Source organism: Mirounga angustirostris, unplaced genomic scaffold, assembly GCF_029215605.1.
Source record: "Mirounga angustirostris isolate CCGP_5_RB_7025 unplaced genomic scaffold, mMirAng1.0.hap1 SCAF_12, whole genome shotgun sequence".
In the NCBI taxonomy this organism is placed as follows: domain Eukaryota; kingdom Metazoa; phylum Chordata; class Mammalia; order Carnivora; family Phocidae; genus Mirounga; species Mirounga angustirostris.
Genome location: NW_026991720.1, coordinates 7,063,806 through 7,085,171, shown reverse-complemented (window position 1 = coordinate 7,085,171; position 21,366 = coordinate 7,063,806). Strand labels below are relative to the sequence as shown.

Sequence of the window (21,366 nt, the reverse complement as noted above, 5' to 3'; positions counted from 1 at the left end):
CACCATTTTCCTTTGGGATAGCCCAATACATATTTGCAGAATTAACAGAAATCGGGACCTGGCATTGTCTGGGACTTTGGGGCAGGCCATCCCACACGGAGGGCTCTGACGAGCACATCCTCCCAGGGCCACTTTGGGGGCGGCGGTGGGAGTGGCCTGGGCCCCGAAGTGGCCCCCGCCGGTCCCCGCAGGCGGGCAGGAGCTCGGAGACCATTGGCTGGCGAGCTGGCTGCGCAGGGGCGGGGAGCGCCGCCGAAGGGGACTGTTTGCTCCTACGGGCTGTAGATGGAGCTGTCCGGCCCCGGCGAGGGGGAAGGCGCCTGGAAAACGTTCTTCTCCCTGGCCGGCCCGAGCGGGGAACAGCACTCCCAGGATGCAGTTTGTGTCAACACGGCCGCAGCCTCAGCAGCTGGGCATCCAGGGCCTGGGGCTGGACAGCGGGAGCTGGAGCTGGGCCCAGGCTCTGCCCCCGGAGGAGGTCTGCCACCAGGAGCCGGCGCTGCGCGGGGAAATGGCCGAGGGAATGCCGCCCATGCAGGTGGGTGCACCCCCGCCCAGCGCCATGGCCGCGCCGCCTGGCCGTGGGGGCGGGGCGCGGGGCTGCGGGGCTGGGGGTGCGGGCGCGGGGCTGCGGGCGCCGGGGGGGGGCGGGGGGGGGGCGCACGTCGGCGCCGGAGGGCCCTCGGTGTGCGGGCGCCGAATCGGAGGCCCGGGGGGGGCCGGGGCGCGGGCGGACTCGCGCGGCAGGCGGGGCGCAGCGGCCCCCAGCAGGCCCGGCCCCGAGTCCCGCGCCCGGCCCCGGCGCCCGAGCAGGCCCGGCCCGCGCGCGCCGCCGAGCAGCAGGCCCCGAGGCCGCGTGCTGCCCGGGCCCGGTGCCCGCGCCCAGAGGAGGCCCCGGGGGGAAGGCGGCGGGGACCTAGCGGAGCCGTGACCGCGGCACGCACCCCGGCCCGGGCTCCCCTTCGCGCACTTGTGCCCGGGCCCCGGCTGTGTGCGCACCGCAGTGCACCATCGGGTTCACACCCTAGCCACCTGGACAAAAAGATTTGTATTAATGTTGTATTGCCATCTCTCACCAAGTATAACGTGTCATTCACTTCTCCTTTGCACCGGCTGTGACGGAGGAAGGGGGCCATTGAGAGGTGACTTTGCCGTTGGCAAACTTGGCTGCACGCTGGAGTCACCTGAGCAGCTTTTAAGACTCCTGACGCCCAAACTTCGTCCCCAGCCAGTGAAATCGGTGTCTCTGGGTGGAGAGTAGACCCCGTCAGTTCTTGAAGCTTCTAAGGATCTCAGTGTGCGCCCGAGTTTTGAGAGTCAGTGCTCTGGAGTTGTGTACCGTGTACAACGTGAGGCGGTGGTGCTGATTGAGAGCGGAGTCGTGTTCCCCGGGCGAGTGTGGGAACTGACCCGGGGCTGGCCCCGCAGAAGCCCCCTCTGCTCCTAGCCTGCTTCTCCACCAGCTCTGACCAGTTAGCCAGGAGTTGCTGTGTCGGATCATTTTTCAGCCTTACCTCTCCAACCTTCCAAAAGTCATTTGGGCCTGGTGACGCTCTGAACTTCCACTGACAGCCCTTGTCTTCTTCTCTGGGCCGTCAGGAGCGAGGCCTGCATGAGCTCAGATGGATGGCTTTGATGGAAGCATGGTCTCTTTACTTAGCAGGGTCTGGCACCCAGGGCCCTGCTCCCATTATCCCACGTCTCGGAGCGAGTCCCTGGAAGCTGTGGGGGTGTTCCTCTGTGGCCATCACAGCTGCTCTGAGTTAGGGCAGTTGGCATGTGTGGCCCTGGCCTGCCCACGTCACCTCTCAGCAGCAGGCCTCCGCTTTGCCCAGCCCGAGGGCCTCGTCAGCAGCAACAGGGAGGAAAGAAAATGACACCTGCCATCCCACATGGCAAGGAGAGTTGGTTATCAGCCCTGCTGTTGGCCAGGAAGCCCTGGGTACGGGTATACGGTATGGGGCCAGTTCCCAGGTCACCAGTGAACTGGGAACACCCCCTCTTGGCCATAGGGCTCAGCTCCCAAAGCGGACCCATGGGGCCTCACCTTCCAGGGACAGGAAGTGGACTAGAAAGTCTTCTCCTCTCAGGCGTGTCCCCTCTTCAGTGAATGACGTTTTTTGGCAAACCTATTTTCATTTTAGAAAATATGAATCAGGAGTTGGATATGGAAAAAAGGCTGCTCATCTGCTCACTCAGGCTCTCTGGGGTCTCCCTTGGTCACAGCTGCCGGGTATGGGGGCAGCACTTACCTGAACCGTGCTCTTGTTACCTGTAGCACCTAGCTCTGCTCCGGTGGGCAGTGACACCAGGAGCCGTGGAATGACCAGCCACATCTCTGTGCCTCAGTTCCATCATCTTTAAAGCAGAGATAATCATTCTTGCCCTAACCTGCTTGGAGATTGCAGGGGAGATTAGGGTCAGGTGACTTAGGCCAGAATTCTTACTTTGAATCAGAAGGCACTAGGTGACTTTCGAGAGAGTTCATCGTCAGGTCTAGCCCCCGAGGAGACAGCTGCGCTGTGAAAGCGGCAGGTGACATTTTGGGCGGGGGTCTGCAGCTTTGGCTTACGAAGGGTCACGTGGGTAAACGAGTGACCGATCTTGATGGGAAGGTTGGCCGGGAGGCTCCTCGAGGTAGTGCTGGGGCCAGGAATGAACACCATAGCCTGGGGCGGGGGGCACGGTGGAGGGGCGAGAGTCTGCGGCATCTGGTTAGTTGTTCTCTGTTCCCAGGCCCCCCTCCCCACCTCACATAGGCTCTCAGCCCCCGCTGTCACTTTCTCCCCCTGCACACAGGCTCAAGAGTGGGACATGGATGCCCGGCGACCGATGCCTTTCCAGTTCCCGCCCTTCCCAGACAGGGCACCTGTCTTCCCTGACCGCATGATGAGAGAGCCCCAGCTGCCCACGGCAGAGATCTCACTCTGGACCGTGGTGGCCGCCATCCAGGCCGTGGAAAGGAAGGTGGAGGCTCAGGCCAGCCAGCTGCTAAATCTGGAGGGGCGGACGGGGACGGCCGAGAAGAAGCTGGCCGACTGCGAGAAGACGGCCGTGGAGTTCAGCAACCACATGGAGAGCAAGTGGGCCGTGCTGGGGACCCTGCTGCAGGAGTACGGGCTGCTGCAGAGGCGGCTGGAGAACATGGAGAACCTGCTGAGGAACCGAAATTTCTGGGTCCTGAGACTGCCCCCGGGCAGCAAGGGGGAGGTCCCCAAGGTACGTGGTGGTCCTCAGGGACAGGGATGGAAGTGAGGACCAGCACATGTCAACGAAACTCTCAATTTCATTTGGCCGGTCCTTCCCACAAAATTCTCTGGCTCCCTCTTGTATGATTTCAGTGTCTCTCTCTCTCTCTCTTTTTGTTTTTTGAGAGAGAGAGAGAGAGTGCGCACACGGGGGGCGGGGGGAGCAGGGAGGGAGGGGCAGAGGAAGAGGGAGAGAATCTTAAGCAGACTCCCTGAGCGTGGAGCTGGACGTGGGGCTTGATCTCATGACCCCAAGATCATGACCTGAGCCAAAATCAAGAGTTGGACGCTCACCTGACTGAGCCCCCCAGGTGCCCCTTATTTCAGTGTCTCTTAAAGCCTGCCTCCACTTAAACAGCTGAGTCATGAATGTTCTACCTCCACGAGGCTGCCCTCCACCCGTTCCCCACAGAATCTGCCTGCTTCTGTCTGTCAGGCTTTCCTGTCACCTTTCCCAATACCCCCGAGGTATCTGGGTGTCTGCAGACTCCTGCCGCTCGTCATGCTTGGGTTTTCCACTTGGCACCTACAGAGGACCATTTGCCATTGGTTATCTTTGTACATGCTCATTGGAACGCGGCTGAGGCAAACCACGCTGACTGGACTTGCTAGGAAGTTGTGACCATCCCCTCTGCTGGCTTTCTTGCAGCTCAGAATTCATGTTCCATTTCCCCCTTCCATTCCCTCGCCTCCTGCACCCACCCTGCCCCCCCTACCCCCGGATCATCAACATTGTACTGTCAGTCGATGACCCAGCCTTCTGGTCTACCGAGAACATGGAGTCACTACAAGAGGCATACATTCAGCCACGACCCTCACCCACCCGATGCTGCCTCAAGCCTGTTGCCTTCCCTGTTCCCACGGCCTCGCCGGCCCACCCTTCCCCCCTTGGCTGACTCCCCCCACCCACCCGCCTTCCCCCCATTCCCCTCTGTGTCATCAACTCTTCCCCCTACTGGTCGTTCTAGACGTCCTAGAACATCACGCGTCTCTGTGATGAAAACTTCCCTCGGCTCTACCTCTCCCTGCAGTTGGTGCCTCATTTCTCCGCTCTTCGTTAAGCAGAATTCCTTAAACGTGTATTTGCTGTCTCCAGTTCCTTCTCTCCCTGTCCTTTTTAACCTTTTTATTATAGAAAACTCAAACATCCACACAAGTACATAGAATAGTGTGAGGAACCATCACGGACCCATCATCCAGCTTCCGCAGCTGTTGGCTCTCGGCCAGGCTTGTTTGCTCTAAAGCCCGCCCCCCCACATCCCCTCCTGTTTTATTTTTAAGCCAGTCTCAGGCATCAGTCTACTTTCTTTCTTTTTTTTTTTTTTAAGATTTTATTTATTTGGGCGCCTGGGTGGCTCAGTTGGTTAAGCGACTGCCTTCGGCTCAGGTCATGATCCTGGAGTCTCGGGATCGAGTCCCGCATCGGGCTCCTTGCTCAGCGAGGAGTCTGCTTCTCCCTCTGACCCTCCTCCCCTCATGCTCTCTCTCTCTCTCTCATTCTCTCTCTCTCAAATAAATAAATAAAATCTTTAAAAAAAAAAAAAAAGAAACTAGGCCTCACATCCTCTTGAGTTTCTTACTCTCTGGATTCTGCTGCTGCATCCTCCACGGTCTCATTGAGCATGTTCCTCTATTCTCAGTATTCCAGTAAGGTTGTGATTGGATCATTCTGGAGTCTCTGCCAATCAGGCTTCTGCTCCTACCTCTCCATCCTGTTGGTCTTGCCAACGCCCTCATGATGTCCACACTCAGTTCTGCCTTCATCTTCTCTGCCCTGAAGGTGGCGTTGCATGCAGGTGGCCACCCCCTCCTTGAGACACCTTTTCACGGGGCTTCCAGGTGACCTCTCCTGATTCTGTTCCTATTTCCTAGTGGCTCCTACTCAGTCTCCTTCACAGGCTTCACCTTCTTTTCCTGACCTTTTATGTTTGGAGTGGTCCAGGGCTGGGTAATGACCTTTGGCTCATTATCTACACTCCCTCCCTCATGATTTCACTCAGTCTCGGGGTTTTAAATACAGCCTGTGTGCTGTCAGCTTCCAAATGCAGTCTCCCCCGCCCACTCTCTCCCTGTCTCTTGCCCAGACTTCCTTCTTCAATGCCAGATTCACATGCTTACCTGCTAATGCAGCGGGACTCGGTAAATATCTAGATTTAACACGACCAAACTGAACTCCCATATTCCGCCTGAAACCTGTTCTACCCCATTCTCGTCTCCGTGAAGACAACTCTACCCTTCCAGTGGCTCAAGCCAAAAACTTTGGGGTCATGTTTGCTTCTTCTCTTTCTCAGCCCTCCTTCCGATATATTAGTAAATGCCATCTGAGTTTTCTTCAAAATACTGTCCCCAGGCTGACCACTCCTTTCCACCTCCACTGCTCCCACCATCATCTGGTGAGAGACTCCGTCACCTTGCCTCTGATAGTTGCCATGGCCTCCTGCCTGCTCTCCTTGTCCCCGTCCTTGTCCCTCACCCTCTACAATCTGTTCTCAGCAGAGTAGCCAGAGTGATTCTTTAAAAATATAAATCAGTTACCTCTGCTTAAAACCCCCAACTGGCTTCCTACCTCATGCAGCATAAAAGCCCCTGTTCCGTCAGGGGCCCTCTCTCCGGCCCCACCTTTCTGACCTCATCTCCCCTCCACCCCTCTTGTCCACTCCTTTCCAGCCACACAGTCTCACCTCAGGGACCTCCCTCCACGGGAAAGCTCCCTCCCTGGGAACCTGCCTGGCTCCCTCCCCATCGCTTCCATCAGGGGTCTGCCCTTCCATGGCCCCCCAACACCAAAGAACCACGTCCCCCCAGTCCCAGCACTCTCTTTTCCCCGTCCCTGCTCCCATGTTCTCCAAAGCACTGTGCCATCGGGCACCTTAAATATTTATTTCTTTTTGTGTCTTCTTGGATGGTCTTCCCTGACCAGAATGTAATTTCTGCTTGGTTCACCGCTGTGTCTCCTTGTCTATAACTGCACCGGCTTCGGTCAGTATCCAGAAGGTGTTTGCTGAGTGACTCTGTCCAGCTGGAGAGCTCACACTTTCATGTGAGGGACTGGGTCTTCTAGGTCTCCATATCTTTTGGAAAGAAGTAAAGTATAAGTAAATAATTTTGTAAGTAAATACCCAGCTGGTCACTCTGAATTTCAGGGTTCTCATCTGTAAGACGAAGATGACAGCACATTTAGGACACGGGTTGTGAGGATTCACTGATTTTGTAGATGGACAACACTGTGTACCCTGTCGTCTTAGTTTTCTTTCTTTTTTTTTTTTAAGATTTTATTTATTTGACAGAGACACAGCGAGAGAGGGAACACAAGCAGGGTGGAGAGGCAGAGGGAGAGGGAGAAGCAGGCTTCCCATTGAGCAGGGAGCCCGATGTGAGGCTCAATCCCAGGACCCCGGGATCATGACCTGAGCCGAAGGCAGACGCTTAACGACTGAGCCACCCAGGTGCCCCTGTCGTCTTAGTTTTCTATTGCCATGTAGCAAATTACTCCCCAAACTTAGCAGCCTAAAAAAAGTAATTATTTGCCATCTTGCAGTTTCTGTGGGTTAGGAATTCAGGAGCAGCTTGGCTGAGTGATTCTGGCTCAGAGTCTCATGAAGTTGTAATCAAGCTATTGACTGAGTTGGTGGCAATCTGAAGGCCTGGCTGAGGCCTGAGGATCTGCCTCCAGGATGGCCCACTCACTTGGCTGTTGGCAAAGCCTCAGTTCCTCACTGTGTGGACCTCCCAACATGGCCGCTTGAATATCCTCACAACATGGCAGCTGGCTCCCCCCAGAGTGGGTGAGCCAAGAGAGAGACCGGGATAGAGCTGTCCTGTCTTTTATGACCTAGTCTCAGAAATTGTACACATCACTCCTTAATGTGTTTGTTAGAAGCAAGTCACTAAATCCTGCCCACGCCAAAGGGGAGGAACATCAGGCTCTACTTTTTGAAGGGACTGCCAAAGAATTTGTGGACATATTTTAAAACCCACCCCCATGAAGCACCATGAGAGAGTTAATTAATGTTGCTCTTAATAGTTATAATTCATTGTGTACTGTTGGCCATGCTAAGTGCATTCTCTTTGTCAGATTCAAGGAAGGCTGTTGTCTCTCAGATCCTTTGTGCCTCCTGGATTCTAGTGTGCCTGTTAATTGGCTGACAGATAATTCACAGGCAGTCTTTTCTGTCCAGCTAGACTGTAGGCTCCCTGCCGTCTCTGGCCGGTCTCAGACTTCTGCTGTATCCTGGCACAGGGAAGTTTTTATGTAGTGATGGCTCTTTCCAACTGTGGGAATATGATTCCAGAATTGTGACTCTTCATAAAAATGGTGAGGTGAGGCAGAGGAGTTGGCATGTTGGAAAAGATGATGAACTTGGTGTTGGATACATTTAGTTTGAGGTACTTAAGAAGCGATTAAACAGAGCCACTCAGAGGGCTGTTGAAATCTGAACTCTATAGGGAACAAGGAAAACTGAAGAGTATCATCCGCACAGAGGTAACCACTGAAGTTGTGCAAAGAATGAACTTGCTGAGGAAAAAGTGAAGGGACAGGGAAAGGTAAGGGCAGAGCCTTGGGGTTGGGGGAGGAAGAGAAGGTAGTAAGCTGAGTGGGCAGGAGGAAGCAGAGTCGTGGAAAACAAGCAGGAGATTCCAGAAAGGCGATCTGCCCTTGCAAAGAGGTCTGAAAGGGTAAGGGTTAACAGGAGGCTACCGACAGCCTTCCAGGGTGTGGTTTCAGAGCATGGGGAGTTCATAGACAAGATTTTAAGGCGTTAAAGGATGCATGAATTGTGAAGAAGGAAGCACAAAGCGTGTCTCTTGGGGTGTTTTAAGTGAAGAGGGAGAGTAGAGTCGCTTGAGACGACAGAGTTGAGTGGCGGTTCATCTTAAGTTGGATGACCTGCAAGGGAAAGCCACTGGAGAGGGAGAGCCTGAGATGTCAAAGAGAAAAGTTTGTTTGAGTCGAGTTTCACAGGCAGGGGCTGGAGGAGAAATGAAGGGCACATTAGCGGGGGGTTGGCTTGGTGAGAAGGGCAAGGAAGCTTGCCAGCAGCTACCTGGGATCAGGATCCAGGATGGATCGGGAAGACGGGGGAGCGGCTGGGGAGGGTTGGGGAGAGGGGAGAGTTTGGAAGAAGCCTCCCAGAGAGCACAGGAGAGGTCCACAAGATCCACCAGAGGCTTCCTGGGACGAGTGGTATGAACGTATGGTGGATGTCGCCTGCAGAATTGTGTGACTTGTCTAGGGGCAGGAAATGAAAATGAAGAAAGTGGTCTGTATCGGTTTTCGCGGCTTGGGGATATGCCCCAGTCTGGTGGAAGGTCCAGGAAATTAAAAGTTCTGTTCTGTCTCTAAAGATGGGTGGTGGGTGAGCTCTCAGTCAGTGGGTGACATACAAGTACGCACACAACACCTGCACAGGATACCCGTAGGGTTATGAGCACCTGATGTGACAGCAGACATTTCTTTCTTTTTTTTTTTTTTAAAGATTTTATTTATTTCTTTGACAGAGAGAGAGAGCAAGAGAGGGAACACTAGCAGGGGGAGCGGGAGAAGGAGAAGCAGGCTTCCCGCCGAGCAGGGAGAGCCCGATGCGGGGCTTGATCCCAGGACCCTGGGATCCTGACCTGAGCCGAAGGCAGACGCTCAACGACTGAGCCACCCAGGCACCCCGAGAGCAGACATTTCTAATTTGTGTAAAGGCGCTGCCCACTCACCGAGCTGGACACCAGTGGGCCTGGAGCCCAGAGGGCTGGTCCTTTCCTAATGGGTGCCACATAGGCTGGCTTGGCCCTGTGTGCAGGTGCAAAGACCAGTGGACTCAAATTAGGGCCAGGGAGAAGGGAGGGGTTGGATTTCTGAGTGCGAGTGGAAGGCTGGTCCTGTGGGTGTGAGAGTGGGGGGTGGGTGGGGGCAGGGCTGGGTGTCCGAGAAGGGAAGTTCAGATGTTGAAGTCATGGAGTGAAACCATTCTGAACGATGTGGGCCAAGGCAAGGCCACGCTGCTGAGCATCCAAGATGAGTCCAGAGGACCCTTGTCAAACCGAAGTAACAGTTTTATAGAACAGACGAGACCGCCTAAAATAACAGGGGCCCGGCATCTGGGATGGTTGACTCAGGCTGCGGTGGAACTTTCTAGTATTGGCAACAGCCAGCCGCTCAACGTATTCAACAAATATTTACTGGCTCCAGACTCTCTGCTTCTAGATGCTTGGGATATAGCGGTGAACGAAACAGATCAAGATCCTGGAGCTCTAGCACATGCCCTTAGATTTACATGTTTTAATGACAAAAATGTAACTGTGTACCTTACTGAGATAACCTGACTGGAAAGACAGGTTTTGTAACAGGGTTTTACTGTCCTCGGCTCACTGATCCCCTCTCGGAGAACCTTCCACACCTCTGTCACCCTGAGTGCCGAAAGCAGCACATTGACTTTGGCTTTACCTTCAGGGACCCAGTTTCCCTAAACGTGGAATTACAGAGGATATGGTTAAATGCGTTTAAAAAAAAAAAAAAAAGGTAGTGTTGACCATCCTTGTTTGGGGAGCACGAGAAGATCAGGAATAGAGTGGGCTGACTCCACTCCTGTGGACTGGGCTGGGATTTGGGGGACGGGGAGCCATGGCGAGCAGAAGCAGGCTCGAGGGTGGAAGGGGCCCCGTGGCCAACGGAGGGGAGGCTGTGGGGAGAAGCAAGCAGGTGTCAGACTAAAACTCTTCTTGGCCAAGGTTCCCGTGACGTTTGTCGACATCGCTGTTTACTTCTCTGAGGATGAGTGGAAGAACTTGGACGAATGGCAGAAGGAGCTTTACAACAACCTTGTTAAGGAGAACTATAAAACCCTGATGTCCCTGGGTAAGAGCCCCTTCCCTCCTCCAGGGCAAGCAGTCTGTGCAGAGGGCAGTAAAACGCTTATCAGCCTGGGCAAAGTGTTTGTGTTCATCCCTAATGGAAATGCAAGTAACTATCTGCTCATAACGCTATAAAGAAAGAATGAGTATAACAAGATGACAGTTAGAAACCCAGTAACAGGGCCTGTCACTATAGCATTGAGCACTGCACTGCTTTTGTTCTGGAACACGGCCAAACTGCATCATTGGCATGTGACTACACGCTGCCTCCCCATGGATGAGCCGCAGTCTGTCTGCTGTTGGCTTTCGGAGTCCTGCTATTTCTACGCTGGAAATTGGGCGTCTGTTGGCTTGTTTTCAGGGTTCCTTCTACGAGATGAGCTAACATAGGTATCGGCGACCACCGAGAGGGGCTCTCTGCTGGGGAGGGGGTCTTGGGTGGGGGAGACTTCTGCGGCTGCCCTTGATCGGGATCCGTTGGTCAACTTCATTGTGTGTGCTTCCTTCCCCTCCAACTCATTCCAGACACGGAGGGTGCAGTGCCCAAGCCAGATGCTCCATCCCAGGTGGAGCCCAGGGAAGAGCCTTGCGTGTGGGAGCAGCGTGACCCAGAAGAGAGAGAAATCTTAATGGATCCAGACACAGGTGATGGCCGCTGAAAAGAGCCCCAGGGGCAGGAGAGGAGCCGAGGAGATGTAGTTCCTGACAGCGCTGTCCCTGGTCAGCTCTCGCTGGAATGGAAGGTTCCAGGGCTATAGTCCTGGCTGTGCCCCGGAGGCCTTTCGTCAGGCCCTCAGCTCTCCTGAGTGGTGCTGCCCCTGGTGCAGCCGAGCCTGAACTGTGTTCTCTGCCTTATCATACAAACTCTGCCCTTCTTCAGGAAGTTCCTTTTTTTTTTTTAAAGATTTTATTTATTTATTTGAGAGAGAGAGCATGAGAGGGAGGAGGGTCAGAGGGAGAAGCAGACTCCCTGCCGAGCAGGGAGCCCGATGCGGGACTCAATCCTGTGACTCCAGGATCATGACCTGAGCTGAAGGCAGTCGCTTAACCAACTGAGCCACCCAGGCGCCCAAGATTTTTTATTTTTTATTTATTTGACAGACAGAGACACAGCGAGAGAAGGAACACAAGCAGGGGGGAGGGTGAGAGGGAGAAGCAGGCTTCCCGCGGAGCAGGGAGCCCGATGCGGGGCTCGAACCCAGGACCCTGGGACCATGACCTGAGCCGAAGGCAGACGCTTAACGACTGAGCCACCCAGGCACCCCACCTCAGGAAGTTCCTTTAGAAGGTCACTCAGGGCAGCCCCTTCCTTTCCAGTCTGTTCTCTTCATTGGAATATAATTCATATGCCATAAATAAAGTCACCCTTTTAAAGTGTATAATTCAGGGGTTCACAAAGTTGTGCAACCATCACCATGATCTAATTCCAGAACCTCTTCATCACGGGAAACCCCGGACCCGTGAGCAGTCAGTCCCACCTCCCCCCAGCCCCCAGCCCCTGGCCACCACTGATTGGCCCTGTCTCTGTGCATTGGCGTGTTGCAGACAGTTCATCTGGCGGCCCACTCCCCATCTTCAAGCACTGCAGGGGCTGAGGTCAGCAGCTGGGGAAGCCCTTCATGCTTACGGCCCTGGACCTCAGCAGTGTCACCTAGTTGTCATCCATCACTGTGCGTGCGCTGGCATGGTGACCGCTGTGCCCGTGTTGTGGGTGGAACGAGCAGGCCGAGAACCAGAGAGGTCGGATGGCTCACCTGCTGGGCTGGGGGCACAGTGGAAACCAGGATCCAAGTCTTCCGGTTCCTCCTCTGATCTCCCCCCAGCCACCTGAGCCGCCTGCTCTCAGGGCTAGTACGTCGCACCACAGAACATCAGGACACACCCTGTTTGTCACATCTTGGGGTCTACAGAGAGGATATATCATTGTCCTGTATGTGTGAGGACACTGCATTATCCATCCAGGTTGGGACCAGGCAGAAGGCTGGTAATGGTGTGTGGGTGTGGGTGGGTGTGGCCACCTCCCTCTGACTGGGGTGAAAAATGAACATGAACATCTTGTACACAGAGGTCAAACTTCTGGCCTTGCCCTGATTAGCACCAAACCCAGGCTGGGCCATTTTTGGAACTCTCTCCGGGCCTCATTACACCGCATCCCGCGGCTTGGCCTACCCCTTTGTCCGGAATGCTGATTATTTCTCTGCTCACAGAACCTTCTACTTCCCGCAGTTGCCCACAGGAGCCCGAGGCTCCTGTGCTTCTATGTGCTGTATTCCTGACCCCGAGAACATCTGGGTGATGATTGTTCAGAAAAAAACCCCAAATGACATCCTTCTCTCTCCCCAGGAGCAGAGCCCCTGGTGTCTGCACAGGATTCATCATCGCAGGTGAAACGGGAGGAAGCCCTATGTGTCCGGGGTCAGCGGGGCCTGGAGGAAAGAGCCATCCCCACGGAGTCCATTACTGGTGAGTGAGCCCAGTAGCTGCCTGAAGCCAGGGAGGGAGCGGAAAGGGCCAGCATGGTCTGCAGGCCCCCAGCATCATCCGTCGTGGGTGGCAGACCAGAGGCCAGAGCTGGAAATGTAAGAGTTGGGTCCGGAATGGGCAGAGAGACAGGATTTCCCATAGGGCACAAACATAGCACATCTGGGCTTAGCTCGTCCTGTTACCTCTCTTTTTATATGTTTTTAACTATTCCTTCCTCCCCTTGAAGAGGAGTATCAGGGCAGAAGTACTAAGTGTAAGAAACTTCATGATGAAGCGCTGTGGTCTGGGAATATATCAGTCCATAGGACCTGCTCCTGATTGGGAAGAGCTTTCATTGTTTTCAACAAGTATTTATGGGTTGTTGCCTCTGTGCCCGTGGGGTAGTCGTGGGGGCGGGGTGGGTTTCCTCTTAGGTGACGTTCCAGCTGGACTCTGTGTGAGAAGCCTCTGAGAGCATATGTGTATTAGGGTGCTCCAGAGAACCCACAGGGTGTGTGTGGGTATGTATCTGCGTGTGGAGAGAGAGACAGACAGGCAGACTGATTTTAAGGAACTGCCTTCAGTGATTGTGGAGGCTGGCATGTCCAGAATCTGCAGGCTGGAGACCCAGCACAGTCTTCTGGCCGGATTCCCTCTTCCTTGGGGGTGGTTTGTCTTTTTCTGTGGAAGCCTTCACCTGTTGGTATGAGGCCCACCCACATTATGGAAGGCAGGGGTTGCTGATTGAAATATTAATCTTCTCAAAAAATAAAATCCGTTTACAGAACCCTCTAGAATAATGTCTGGGGGCGCCTGGGTGGCTCAGTCAGTTAAGCATCTGCCTTCAGCTCAGGTCATGATCCCAGGGTCCTGGGATCAAGCTGCACATCCCTGCTCAGCGGGAAGTCGACCTCTCCCTCTCCCTCTGCCTGCTGCTTTCCCTGCTTGTGCTCTCTCGCTCTCTGACAAATAAATAAATAAAATCTTAAAAAAAAAGTTAGAATAATGTCTGGCCAACTATGTGTGTACTGTGGCCTGGCTGTCACAGAATTACCCATCACAAGATCTAGTAACATACGTATCCACAGGTTAGAACTCCACAAGCCTTAGCCCCTCTTAGTCAGAGCCTCACACTCCCAGGTTAAGTAATAGCGGCATCTGAGTGGGGGAAAGGCCGGTCCCTTTCCATCAAGCATGCTCCTGGACTGTGGCACAGTATTAATATCTTCAAAGAAATCTGTAAGAGATAAGAAGGCAATAAAGTTAAATGAGTTTTAGCAGACCGCAGAGGAAAAACGTAGCATACACCTTAGAAAAATCCCACTAAGGGGCGCCTGGGTGGCGCAGTCAGTTAAGCGTCCAACTCTTGGTTTTGGCTCAGGTCATGATCTGGGGGTCGTGAGATTGAGCCCTGCGTGGGGCTCTCTGCTCAGCACGGAGTCTGCTTGAGATTCTCTCCCTCTCCCTCCCCCCTCCCCCTGCTCATGTGCTCACTGTCTGTCTGTCTCTCTCTCTCTAAAATAAATACATAAATCTAAAAAGAAAAAGAAAGAAAAATCCCAATAAAATGGTGGATCTAAACGGCTTCATGGAAGGCATCCTGTTCTGGAAAATCGCCTTAAGAATACCTCTGTCCATGGTGGTGGTCTGTACTCAAGCTGAGTCTCAGTCTAAGGACTGAAGTTCCCAAAGCACAGCAAGACTCTCTCGAAGTCACTGTGAATGGCGCTCCCCTATAGTATACCCTTATTTGCAGCAAAAGCTCCATTAATTGGGGCCAAGCCGACTTAAACCTTTAATTAATTAGCATACGTTAATTATGCCTGAATTTTAAGGAAAAGAAATAATTGCAGGAAATGAGAGATTTACTCAGCGCACAAACTTGCAGGCATTTCATGTCCCCTGATGCCTCCGTTGTTCTTTTCCCACAGACTCCCCGGCCTCTGCCCAGGACCTCTTGTCCCGGATTAAACAGGAGGAGCACCCATGCGTATGGGATCAGCAGGATCTGGCAGAGAGAGATATTCCAACGGACCCCAATTCAGGTGAGCAAGATACCAGGATGAATATCAAGGACAAGGAGACTCTTACTGAACTTTGTATGCGGGGAAATCAATGTGATCACTTTTGGTTAAAGGCCAATGAAAGGCTCAGAGAATAAAATACAGCATGTTCTTCAGTTAGGAACTTCGTACGGATTTTGGAATATAACCATTCATAAAGTACAGAGGACTTTTCTTTTTTTTTTTTAATTTTATTTATTTATTTGACAGAGAGAGAAATAGAGCAGGAACACAAGCAGGGGGGGTGGGGGAGGGAGAAGCAGTCTTCCCGCTGAGCAGGGAGCCCAACTTGGGGCTCGATCCCAGGACCCTGGGATCATGACCTGAGCCGAAGGCAGACGCTTAACGACTGAGCCACCCAGGCACCCCAAGAGAGGACTTTTCTAAATGAATCATTAAATTGATAATTTATTGTGTCAACGTAACTGATACTAAAATTATTTCTGCAACAACAGTTTTTGAACAATAAACATAACCAGAAAGGCTTTTAAAAGTTGGGTATATTTCTGTGACAGAAAGAAAGAAATTTACATTTTATGCAAGTTTTCCTGGGTGAACACTAGTTAATGTCTTCCAAGAAACTTCTGGGTAAGGTCCAGGCATATAGAACAGTAAAGAAGCTCCACCCGTCTGGGGCCTGCACACATATGTGTGTGTGTGTGCATGTGTGTGTGTGGGGGTGTGTGTCCATGTGGGTATCTGTGTGGGTGTGTACGCACGCACGCATGTGCTTGCACAGCTGGGGAAGTCCAGTGTCCTCTCGTTTGGTTATGACCCATAGTCTCATCCTCCCCCACATACCAGGAAGAGAAGATCAGACATAAAATCTAGCATTCCTTGTTGTTTCAACCCTACAACTTCACAGTGGAGAAACTGAAGGGGTCCAGGCCAGGAGGGGAAGCCAGCCCTTCCTGATAGAGAGTCAGCAGTCTACACTCCAGCTCTCTCGAGACCTTTGTTCACCGCTCCTCTGGCTGCTGGTTCTGAAGTCCTACCACTCAGCCCTTGGTCCCACGGGCCGTCAGACAGCAGGCTGCCCTCTGGCCTGTTCTGGACCCAGAGTTTGCTCTGGGGCTCCGTGGACAGAGCTGGGAGATGCAGGTTCCGATCTTGGTTCTGCGTCTGCACAGACACTGGGTCGGGCCGCCTCCTCCCTGGCCGACTCCCGATGTGTAGTGAGCACGAGCGAGATACCACGTCTGAGGGCAGGGAGGGTGAGGACGGCCAGTATGAAACGCAAGACCACTGCCACCACGTGCCCTGCGAGCACCAGCAGGGACCTTTGCACGTGATGGTTCTCTAACCTCTGATGGGAGGCTCAGTGGACGTGAACAGCATCTCCGACTGCCTTCTTTCCATCAACAGAGTCTCTGATCTCGGCGCACGACATTCTGTCATGGATCAAGCAGGAGGAACAGCCGTACCCATGGGGCCCTCGCGACTCAATGGAAGGAGAGCTCGGACTAGATTCTGGCCCCAGTGAGTAACGCGCCCCCTGGGGCCCCTGGTCTTTCATCTGCGGGGATGGTTGCTTGCCTCCGCCTCCCCCACCCCCCATAGGTGATGTTCTGTCATGCCAGCCTTTCGCCCATCTGTATCAGAGCACTGTCCCCTTTCCTTTTGGAGGATGGCCGGTGTGTTTTTGTCCTAGGGCTGATTTAACCAAGTACCACAAACTGGGTGGTTTAAAACAACAGAAATGTGTTGTCTCTTCCGGTTCTGGAGACCAGAAGTCCAAAGTCGAGGGGTCGGCAGGGGCATGCCCTCTCTGAAAGCCGTAGGGGAACCCTTTCTTGCCTATCCCTAGCTTCTGGTGTTTGTAGCAAGGGTTAGCGTTCCCTTGGCTTATAGGTGCGTCGCTCCGTCTCTGCCTTTGTCCCCCGTGGTGTTCTGCCTGCGTGTCTGTGTCTTCACCTGGCTGTCTTCAGGGCCTACCCTACTCCAGTCTGACCCCATCTTAACTAATTACTTCTGTTAAGATCCCATTTCCAAATATGGTCACTTTCTGCAGTCCTGGGGGTTTGGATTTCAACACATCTTTCCAGGGGAGGTAGTTCAGCCCCTAAGAGCAGGGAAAGGAGGGTGGGCTGGGAGGGAGCTGACCCACTGGCACCTGAGCAGGAGGTAATGGTGGTGGGTGGCTCACGTACCAGAAAACACTGGCCGGAGTCCCAAGCCAGCCCTGAGCGGGCACCCCACAGTAGCTGGTGAAGATACTGAAGCTCAGATAAGGAGAAGGGTTTTGTTTTGTTTTGTTTACCCACAACAGGTATGGGACCAAACGTCTCACCTGACTTGGGTCTCCTGGGTCTTTTTTTGAAGTTCCACTTATTGGCCACAGACCTTAGGCATATGTTTGTGGATTATTTAACACTTAGCGTCTGGCTGGCATTCCTTGCCAGACCCGCTACCATCTCCTTGTTCTCAAGACGGCTGACTTAGCGTCTGCTGGTCAGTGTGCTGAAGGAGCAGCTAAACAATATATTCCTTGTGCATACTCCTGACACCCTCCGGGAGCTTAAAGTCCAGGGCAGAGCTGAGGACATAGATTATTTCTGATCTGGAAAGCCATTTAAAAGTCAGGTAAGTGGATCCCAGTGTCTGAGACAAATTTAGTCCAGTCTGGAAGGGCAGGCCGGGGCCGGAGGAGTGGGCAAGGAGCAGTATGCCCTTGTTTCAAATAGAACTTAAAGTGGTTCCTCTTCTGACCTGCTGCTGGGGTGGGGATGGGACAGGGGAAGCCAGGCCACTGTCTGTGAGGACGGGAAGAAGTGCCAGCAGTTTCCACTTCTTTCTTGACAGTGCTCAGGCCACTATTTCTGGCCTTGAAGGCATACGTACTAGTTCATCCAACCTCATGCCAGGAATTCTGCCCAAACCTTTGTCCCTCGATGCTACCATCTGATTTTTCCAAGTTGGCTAGGAGTACGTGGGCCTGGACAAGCCTTTTCCTGGAGATCTGTGTGGTTGTGGGGACGGATTTAGGGAAGTCCATGCAGAGGTTGCAAGGCTTTGCAAGTGACCAGATCATTTTACCTCCTCAATTTGGATACACCGAGTCATAGAATGATTTGCTTCATGTTTTATCTCTGGGAGGCCTTTGAACCGTAGCACTGGGGAGGCAGTGCCCAGAGTTTGGGCGACAGAAGCATCTGGAAATGCTCCTCCTACGGGCCCAGTCACCAGAGCCTCTTGACTTTCTCCCAAAGTGGGCCTGCCTTCCACTTGTTAATGTTGAAATTAGTATCTCACCTGTGGTTTCTTTGAAGTTTAAAGACATGGAATCATGTCTTCTGGAGAGGAGCTGGAAGGAGAGAGGGTAGTGGGAGTAGAGAGTAAAACACAGAACCTGTAAAACACAGGTACCCGTCCCTGCCAAACTCCTTTCCCCAGCCCGGGGGTATGCAAGAAAGACCTGGTGTCCTAGCTGACTTCAGCCTAACTGGACGTTATATTTTAGTAAAAGGGATTCCTCAATTGTATATTAAAGAATGTGTATTTTTTTAAGATTTTATTTATTTATTAGAGAGAGAGAGAGCAGGGGGGAGGGGCAGAGGGAGAGGGAGAAGCAATCTCCCCACTGAGCAGGGAGCCTGACTGGGACTCGATCCCAGGACCCCGAGATCATGACCTGATCCAAAATCAAGAGTCAGACGCTGAACCAACTGAGCCACCCAGGTGCCCCCTGGTTTACATTTTAAAAAGATAAGTTCAGGAACGGACTGCAGTGCGGGGGGAACCATGAGCCAGAAGCAGGGAAGCCATTTAGGAAGCTAAAGTGGTTGGTACAGAGCAGGTAAGAGATGACCATCCGTCAGAGTTGGGATGGGGTCAGTGCTCAGGGAGAGAAGTGGACGGGATTCAGGACAGACTCTGGACGTGTCGCTAAGGGACTATGTGTGGTGGGCGAGCGGTCAAGAGTGACACCCAGGGTTGGGCCCTGAAGAACCAGGAGAGCAGGGGCGCCCTTTACGGAAATGGTGAGTCCTGGGAAAGAGCCAGTTTACTGTGTAAACCCAGTGCTCTATGTTGGGCCTGTTCGATCTGAGATGGCATCAGGTAGGCAGATGAACGTAGCGGGGTCTGAAGTTCAAGGGAGAGCTTGGGGCTACATGAATTTGGGGATTGTAGCTTGCAACGACTTCTCACTGCAACTACCTGGAATTAGACCAAACTTCATAGGTGAAGGGCCCTGCTCCACAAGACTGCTCTTATTCGCACACCAGCTGCAAGTTCGAGGGTCCCCAGCCCACTCACTCCTGACTGGCTGGCTACAAATCCAGGGGTTCCCATTAACCCCTGAGGTTCAGCAGTTGACTAGAACAGCTCACAGGGCTCAGGAAAGCTACTATACTTAGAATTAGTTTTACTAGAGCAAAAGGATTCAAAGCAGAACTAAGCCAAAAGGAGAGATCCATAGGACCAATTCTAGAAGGGTCCTAAACACAAAGCTGGTGTCTGCTCCCTGTGGGATCAGGAGTGTCACTGTCCCAGCACAGTGATGTATGACAATACACAGAGCACTGCCCTTTAGAGAAGCTCACCCAAGCTTCTATGTCCAGAGTTTGTGCTGGAGTTTCCTTACGTACTTGTGATTGATTGAACTACGTACTGGCCGTGAGGTGAACTCATTCTCTAGCCCGTCCCCTCTCCAGAGGTTGGGCTCAAAGCCCCAACCCTCTAATCCTGTCTGTGGATGGTCTTTCTGGCATACCCAGCCCCCATCCTGAGTCCTCCCATTAGCTTAAACTGTTTAGTTAGCTTAAACTGTTGAGGCACTTACCGTGAATTACCCCGTCAGCATAAAACATCAGAGCCTACCACGAATAACAAAGACATTACTATCACCCTGGAAATTCCAAGGATTTAGAGGCTACCTCCTAGGAACCAAGGACAAAGGCCTGCTAAATTATTACACAGAGGCTGTTTTAAGGCTGGGGACTCTCTGAGATCTAGGGAGAATGTAGACAAAGAGGCCCAGGTGTGAGCCTGGAGGAAATCCAGAGGAGCAAGGGCATCACCCAGGCTAAGAGGAGAGACTCTCTCAAGAGAGGAAGGGGTCAACTAGCTCAAACACAAGGAGGGGTTGAATATGCCGGATTGGGAAGAGACAGGTGGATTGATTTGGCAGGTTGGAGGTTGTTGGTGACCTTGACAGAAGTTGTTTCGGTGGTGTACTAGGACACATGCCTGACTGTCAGAGTTAGAAAGCAAACAGTAAAAGCAAGGGTAGAGCACTCGTCAGGAATATTGGTATGAAAAGGAACAGAGATGAGGTCAGAGATGAGGTGAGACTGTAGCTGGAGCCTGGGAGCACATGGGGTCCAGGGAGAGTGTTCTTTTAAGTTGGGGGATAACTGGACCTCTGTCCAGTAAGCTGCTCTCCATTAGCTTTAGAACCCTGATTCAAACTGCCTTGAGGAACAAAGACCTGTTTTCTCCTATAGAACTAAGAGGCAGTTCAGTTTCAGCCTCAGTTGATGCAAGGATGGGGCTACATCATCCGGGACCCAGGTTCTTTCCAGCTCTCGGCTCCGCTTCCTTGGTATGACTGGAGCAAGATGGTGGCAGCTGTTCTAAGCAATCACCTCCAGACCAGAGGGAAAGGAAGGGCCATCCTTCCTGCACTCTAAGGAGTGTGAAAACTCCCAGAAGCCTCCTCCTCAATGTCATCAGCCAGAACGAGGTCCTGTGCTTCTGTCTGAATCAGTTCCCGGCCAGTGAGGTCTAGAGTAAAAGTGCTCACTTTAGAGGCTGGAGGAGAAGGTATGACGACATTCTCGCAAAGGATGGAAAAGGAGGGCACACTGAGAAGTGTAGTAGGGTGCCTCGCGGGGCGGGGGGGGTGCTTCTGAGATTTGTGCAATTTTCTCTAGCTGTCTTCAGCTGCTTGAGCACGATTGGGGGTCCCCAGGCAAGCAGGGCAGAGGAGAGGAGAGGAACAGAGGCATAAAGGGCGTTTCATGGCAAGTGACCCCAGTGCTGACCACGGGAGCCACGCTGGGTCAGGAAGGGAGATCAAAGGTTGAGAACAGTGGACTGACATGCACACGGAGTCTGAAGAGTTATCTGGGTAGGATTAGGACCGTTTCAGGCTGGGTTTCCTGGGAAACAGCCCCTGAGATGGAGGCTCCTATGCATGTGGTTTCCTTGGAGTCCTTTTGAGAATAACACCTATGAAGGAGTGAGAATAGCAGATTGTGTGGAGGGACAAACAAGGCCCACAGTCGGTTCCCCAGGATGGAAGGCCTGGCACCCGGGATCGAGGCCAGGAGAGTTACTTCAGCCTCGGCTGCTGGCCGCTGTCCTGTGCAGGGGGCTCTCTGCCTGCTCAGTTTTGATGGGGATGGAGAGGGCAGGCTGGGCCCCGCGTACTTAGGGGTGTCGTGTAAGGAGAGGCCTCAGTCAGACACTGATGAGCATGGAGGGGAAAGGGGTGGGAGCATGGTAGATGTGGCCTGAGAAATGGCCTCCAGGGAGCAGACGGGACCTGGGCGGAGGATGCCTACAAGAGGTGGGAACAAAGATTCTTCCACCAGCTGCCCCTCAGTGGAGAAAGGGCTCCTCCAGGGAGAGAGGACAGTGAACGGGCACTGAGGTGGGGGGGGGGGGGGTGAAGGAGTAAGAAGACCCCTAACTACAGTGGGCACACCAAGGAGTTCTTCAAGCAGAAGTCTGGACGGCTGGGCCTGGCACGCTGCTCTGCTGCTCAGAGCCTGGACTGGGTGCCCCGCTGACCCCGAGGTAGT

The 21,366-nt window shown here is 53.2% G+C and overlaps 1 protein-coding gene across 1 annotated transcript in view; it reads left to right on the top strand.

Annotated features, from left to right (window-relative positions):
* The first annotated feature begins 242 nt into the window (after nt 1–242).
* ZNF282 (zinc finger protein 282) overlaps nt 243–21,366 on the top strand; it is a 31,080-nt gene continuing 9,956 nt past the window's right edge. Inside the window, exons 1-7 of the mRNA XM_045864099.3 lie at nt 243–538; nt 2,800–3,219; nt 9,969–10,095; nt 10,617–10,736; nt 12,435–12,554; nt 14,486–14,599; nt 15,983–16,096. Of these exons, the coding sequence (XP_045720055.1) occupies nt 374–538; nt 2,800–3,219; nt 9,969–10,095; nt 10,617–10,736; nt 12,435–12,554; nt 14,486–14,599; nt 15,983–16,096 (1,180 nt within the window). The 5' untranslated portion in view covers nt 243–373. The remainder of the gene's footprint in view (nt 539–2,799; nt 3,220–9,968; nt 10,096–10,616; nt 10,737–12,434; nt 12,555–14,485; nt 14,600–15,982; nt 16,097–21,366) is intronic.